The 5,000-nt window shown below is 57.8% G+C and overlaps 1 protein-coding gene across 6 annotated transcripts in view; it reads right to left on the reverse strand.

Annotated features, from left to right (window-relative positions):
• Positions 1–5,000, reverse strand: part of LOC311352054 (uncharacterized protein) — a 15,787-nt gene that overhangs the window by 3,788 nt on the left and 6,999 nt on the right. For 3 of the 6 annotated variants that reach the window (XM_084472241.1, XM_084472239.1, XM_084472240.1), the window contains 8 exons: positions 4,620–4,748; positions 4,028–4,281; positions 3,466–3,606; positions 1,978–2,149; positions 1,801–1,846; positions 1,525–1,669; positions 647–1,375; positions 454–552 (listed from right to left, as the gene is read on the reverse strand). In XM_084472241.1, the coding sequence (XP_084328367.1) occupies positions 454–552; positions 647–1,375; positions 1,525–1,669; positions 1,801–1,846; positions 1,978–2,149; positions 3,466–3,606; positions 4,028–4,281; positions 4,620–4,748 (1,715 nt within the window). The remainder of the gene's footprint in view (positions 1–453; positions 553–646; positions 1,376–1,524; positions 1,670–1,800; positions 1,847–1,977; positions 2,150–3,465; positions 3,607–4,027; positions 4,282–4,619; positions 4,749–5,000) is intronic. The other 3 variants (XM_084472242.1, XM_084472244.1, XM_084472243.1) reach the window with 3 other exon arrangements.

The raw sequence follows: 5,000 nt of genomic DNA on the forward strand, positions 1-5,000 counted from the left end.
CAAAGCCTGAATCCGTGCACGTCTGCGGCCCGTGGGCTCGGGCAGAGGATCGCTGTGTTGTGACGTTTGATTGACATTTTTTTGGGGCGTGAGATGACGGTGAGTGAAGTGGTCGTCGTACACGACATGCATTCATTTAGTTAGTTAGTTCATTCCTTTGAAGATTAGACAACAGTTGAAAGGCCACTGATGAAGAACCAAGCCGGTCGGTGAATGAAAGAAGCCGGGACATTGAATTGAACACTCCATAAAAAACACTCTATAAAACACTCCAGTGATTCTTGGCGAGGTGTCTGACATCACAACAACAACGTAAAGGACAACAATGTCGACAACAAGTGTGAGACTTGGCATGACCCAGACCGAGCCACAACTACCTCGTCCGTACGTCCATTATGAATAACGGCCGGTCGTATTTTTTTAGCAGTTCTATGTTGCCCTTGCTGTGCTTACCTGGGTGAATAAAACCTCGGGCAGTCCGTCCGTCTCCAGCTTCCCTCTGGAACATCTTGTATCCTGTTGCAGGAACGGATGGAGGGGTCCTCCGCAGAACTGCAAGTGAGTGAAGAGACCGGTTGAACATTCACAGTCCACTGATTTCTCCCCGACGCGACTCCTCCCGCCCTCCTCCTCCGGTCTGCCTCACCCCGTCGTTGACGTTGTTGTCGTTGACGTTGTTGTCGTCGACGTTGTTGCCGTCGGCGCCGCCGCTGCGCTCCCGGGGCCGCGGTCGGATCCTCTCCCTGAGCTCACACACCGCCGCGTTCGGCTCTCGGCGGCGCGGCTCCTGCTCCGTCCTCCAGGGGCCGTGGCTCTGCGGGGGCGAGGGGGCCGAGGAGGAGGAGGAGGAGGAGGAGGAGGAGGAGGACAGCGGTAGGCTGGGGCTGGGCGTCTCCGAGGGCGTGGTGGCGGGGTCCATGAAGACCACGGCGGCGGCGCCGCTCGGACCGCAGTGCTGGCGAGCCGCGCTGACGGAGACGACCGAGACGTCCGAGAAGCCGCCGCTGGGAACCTCGTTGAGGATCCCGCTGGGAACCCGGGATTCGGGGAGGAGGCCGTTGGGGGAGCCCCCGGGGACCCTGCTGTGCCGTAGGAAGCTCTGTTGGCGGGGGCCGCCGTCGCCGCCGCCGCCGCCGCCGCCACCGCCGCTGCTGGGCGAGTCGGGCCCAGAGCCGGAGCTGGAGCCGGGGCTGAGGTCGGGGTGCAGCAGGGGCGAGGGGCTAAAGGTCTCCAGGCCGGTACCCAGCTGGCACAGGGGGGCCGGGGTGAGACAGGTGCGGGGCAGTTGGAAGGGCTGCAGACGCTGCAGCAGGGAGGGTTTGGTGCCAGAGACGGGGAGGCCCCGCTTACGCAGCTGCTGCCGCAACTCTGACACCTAAGAGACAGGCAAGGGGAGACGGGGAGACGGGGGGGGGGGGGGGTTGGTTGGTTGGAGGGTGGGGGATGAAGGGGCGGGGCTTGTCTGGAGTTTCAACATGTGGGCGTTTCCCTCTGTCCACCTTCTAAAGGACCAGCGTTCCTTACCGTGAGGTCGACGAGGTTGGGGGGCAGGGGCTCAGGTTTGAGGCCCGGGCTGGGGTCCAGGGACTGGGGGTGTTTGGCGGGGACGCAGGCCAGCGTGCTCTGGGGCACGGCGTCGGAGAACCTCACATTCTGATCGGTTTCTCCACTGAAGGGAAATACAATATCAATGAGCTGGAGGGTTCTGGAGCGTTTCAAACCTTCAACATGAAGCCATATCCGGGGGGGGGGGGGGGGGGGGCGTGCTCCCTCGGGGGCAGCAGTAGAGGCTCTGCGTACCTGGGCGTGTCCAGAGACAATCGCTGCTTCTTCTGGGCCCCGACACCTGAGGGACGCAAAGGGAGGGGGGGGGGCTGGCTTGATACGTTTGATCTGATTTTTTGATCTGATGTCGTTTTTTGTCGTTACCTCGACAACACAACAACACAAAACCCCCCAAAGAGAGAGCGGCCGTACCCGAGGTCGCTGCTGCGGCGGCCCTCTGGTTGGGAGGAATGTACGGGTGGTATTTGAGCTTCCTCATCTTGGGCTTGGCCTCCTGCTGTTTCTGAGGACGGGGAAGGTGGCCCGGGCTGTGGACGGGGGGCGAGCGGGACGCGGCGCAGGACGCGCCGGGGGACTGAGCTGTCTGCAGAAGGGGACACACAAGAGGCAGGGGGGGACGGGTGAGAACACTGTCCTGATAGCACTGGCGGGCCAACCCGGGTGCGATGATGACCTCCGTTCTCAACGCTACATGCCCGTTCCCTCTCCCTCTCCCTCTCTCTCTCTCTCTCAACCCCTCCGGTTTCCCCCGACTATCTTATCCCATAAAATCCACGAAAAGGCCACGAAAAACACCAGCCATCAATCTGTTGTACGGCGGCGCGCCCGGCGTACTGAGCCCATCTTTTAAACATGGGGGGGGGGGGATTATCTTGTGGGTCATTTCATGTTCAAACGGTGGTACGACATGAGCTATGGGACGGGACGCACGTCGAATAAGGAAAGGGGGGGGGAGATCCCGGGCATTAACGCGCCGTCGACAAGACCCACCGTCCCCGCGCCGCGCTCTGGCTGGCGGTGTGTGTGTTGCTGGCGGGGACGGGCAGGCGGCGTTAACCTAAAGAGCTGCGTGCGGAGAGCTCCCCTGCTCGGGGATGACAGTAATGAATGCAGACGCAGCTTAAAGAGCAGGCAGCCTGTGTAGCGGTGACCATGCAGCAAGGTTAAACACTTTCCAGGGATGACAAAATCGCACGCACACGCACACACACACACACACACACACATGCGCACGCGCGCACACATGCACGCACTGCCAGGTACATGCACACACAGGTGCATGCACAAACACGCACACACGCACACACGCGCACACGCACACACGCGCACATGCATGCATGCGTGTGTGTGTGCAAGAAATGCGCACGCGCATGACGCACAGGCATGTACACGTACACAAACACACACACACACACACACACACACATACACACACGCACATACATACAGTAACACCCACACACACCCCTATGTGTGTGTACACATAGACAAACGCATGCAGATGTACGCACACACACATTCGTACAAGCATGTATGCATACACACACTTAGAAATGAAAACACGATTCCCTGACGGATGATTGTGTTAACATGTTTCAGCGTATTTCTTTGATTATTTTAATCAAAGGTATTGGCTGGCTGTTCTAATAGTGAGCCATGCACCAATGTAATCCTGTTGGCTGATCTTTGTTCGTGAGCTAATCCTCCGGGGGAGGCCCAGTGTGTTTTTGTAAATCAGAATATCCAATGCATCTTAGTAAGCCCAAGGCTTATGGAAAAGAGAACTGGATAGTGCAATAAGAAATAGCAAATGAAACCCTTAAATGTTAATGTCCCACGTATCAAATAGCACAGAAGTCAAAAACGATGCATTCTCAACAGGCTTTGACCACGTATTACCTTAGGCAGCAGGGGGGAATGCTGAGAGGTCAAATACATCCCGCTTGGTCTCCCAGGCGTTGCCATGGAGTTTGATTTGCCCAGTGTTATGCCTATTGGCTGGCCGATGCCCTCCGTTGCCGGGAGCAACGCCAAACCAGACTGAAGGCAGCAAAGAAAGGAGAATGTCAGAGAGACACATAAGTGAGTCTGTGCGAGCGTCGTCATGTGCATCCAGCCCACCGTGAGATGCGCGTGTTTGTGCCCGGAGAGCCGCCCGCCATAAAACACTGTGACAGCATAATTATGCAGTTTATTATAAATGAGAGCCCCATTCAAACACATAATACAGAAAAATACTGCGAGTGACGAACAGAGCATTTAATATATCCCGAAATCCTGATGAACTGGAAGTAACGCTTAATTATTCCAGTCGATGGATTCAAATAAATCTTGGCGGAGGTGTGGCGGCGGAGGTGTGGTGGCGGCGGAGGTGTGGTGGTGGCGGCGGCGGCGTGGCGGTGGCGGTGGCGGCGGCGGTGGCGGTGGAGGCGGCGGCGGTGGCTGGGGGTGGGTGAGTTACCTGCGCATGCCTGGGGGTGTTGCCGGGCGAGGCGCTGGGCGGCGGCAGCGGCGTGCCGGTGGGAGACACGTCACTCACCAGCTGGTCCCCCGCCAGCCCCGGAGACGGGGAGAAGGGGGGGCATCTGCGGAGGGCGTGGCGTTCAGGGGGGGAGGAGGAGGAGGAGGAGGAGGAGGAGGAGGAGGAGGAGCGGGGGGAGGAGATGTCCTCTTCGAAGACATCCGAGGAGAGGGAGAGGGGGAGGAAGGCAGGACCTGGCGTGGCGGCAGGAGGGGAGATCCAGAAGGAGAGGAGCGTGTCACACGAGAGGGGAGGGTCGTCATGGGATTGTGTTGATGGGATGGTTTGTGTGCATTATGTGTTAGTCGAGGCACCTGGTTGTGTGTGTGTGTGTGTGTGCGTGTGTGTGTGTGTGTGTGTGTGTGCATGTGTGTGTTTAGGTGTTGGTGTGTGTGCATGTGTGTGCGTGTGTGCGTGCGTGTGTGTGTGTGTGTGTAGGTGTGTGTGTGTGTGTGTTTGCACGCACACGTGTGTGCATGTGTGTGTGTTTATGTGTTGGTGTGTGTGCATGTGTGTGTGTGTGTGGGCTCACAGTTCTCTGGGGGCAGTGTGTGTCTGTGCTGCTGCTCCTGGTGGGCCCTGCTGGGATGCTGGGCTTTCCCATTGAGGATGATTGTCTTCTGAGGCTTAGGCCGTCTCTGAGCGCCACACACACTCCTGTCTGTGAGAGAGAGAGAGAGAGAGTTAGAGAGAGAGAGAGACAAAGACACAGAGTGAGACGCAGAGATAGAAGAGAGAGAGCAAGACAGATCAAGTTAGTGAGAGAGAGAGAGAGAGAGAGAGTGAGAGAGCAAAAGAGCGAGAGAGAGTTAGAGAGAGATACAGAGTGAGACACAGAGATAGAAGAGAGAGAGCATGTAAGTGAGAGAGAGAGAAAGCGAGAGAGAGAGAGAGAGAGAGAGAGAGAGAGAGA

The sequence above is a fragment of the Micromesistius poutassou genome (assembly GCF_964030765.1).
Source record: "Micromesistius poutassou genome assembly, chromosome: 8".
Taxonomy (NCBI): Eukaryota; Metazoa; Chordata; class Actinopteri; order Gadiformes; family Gadidae; genus Micromesistius; species Micromesistius poutassou.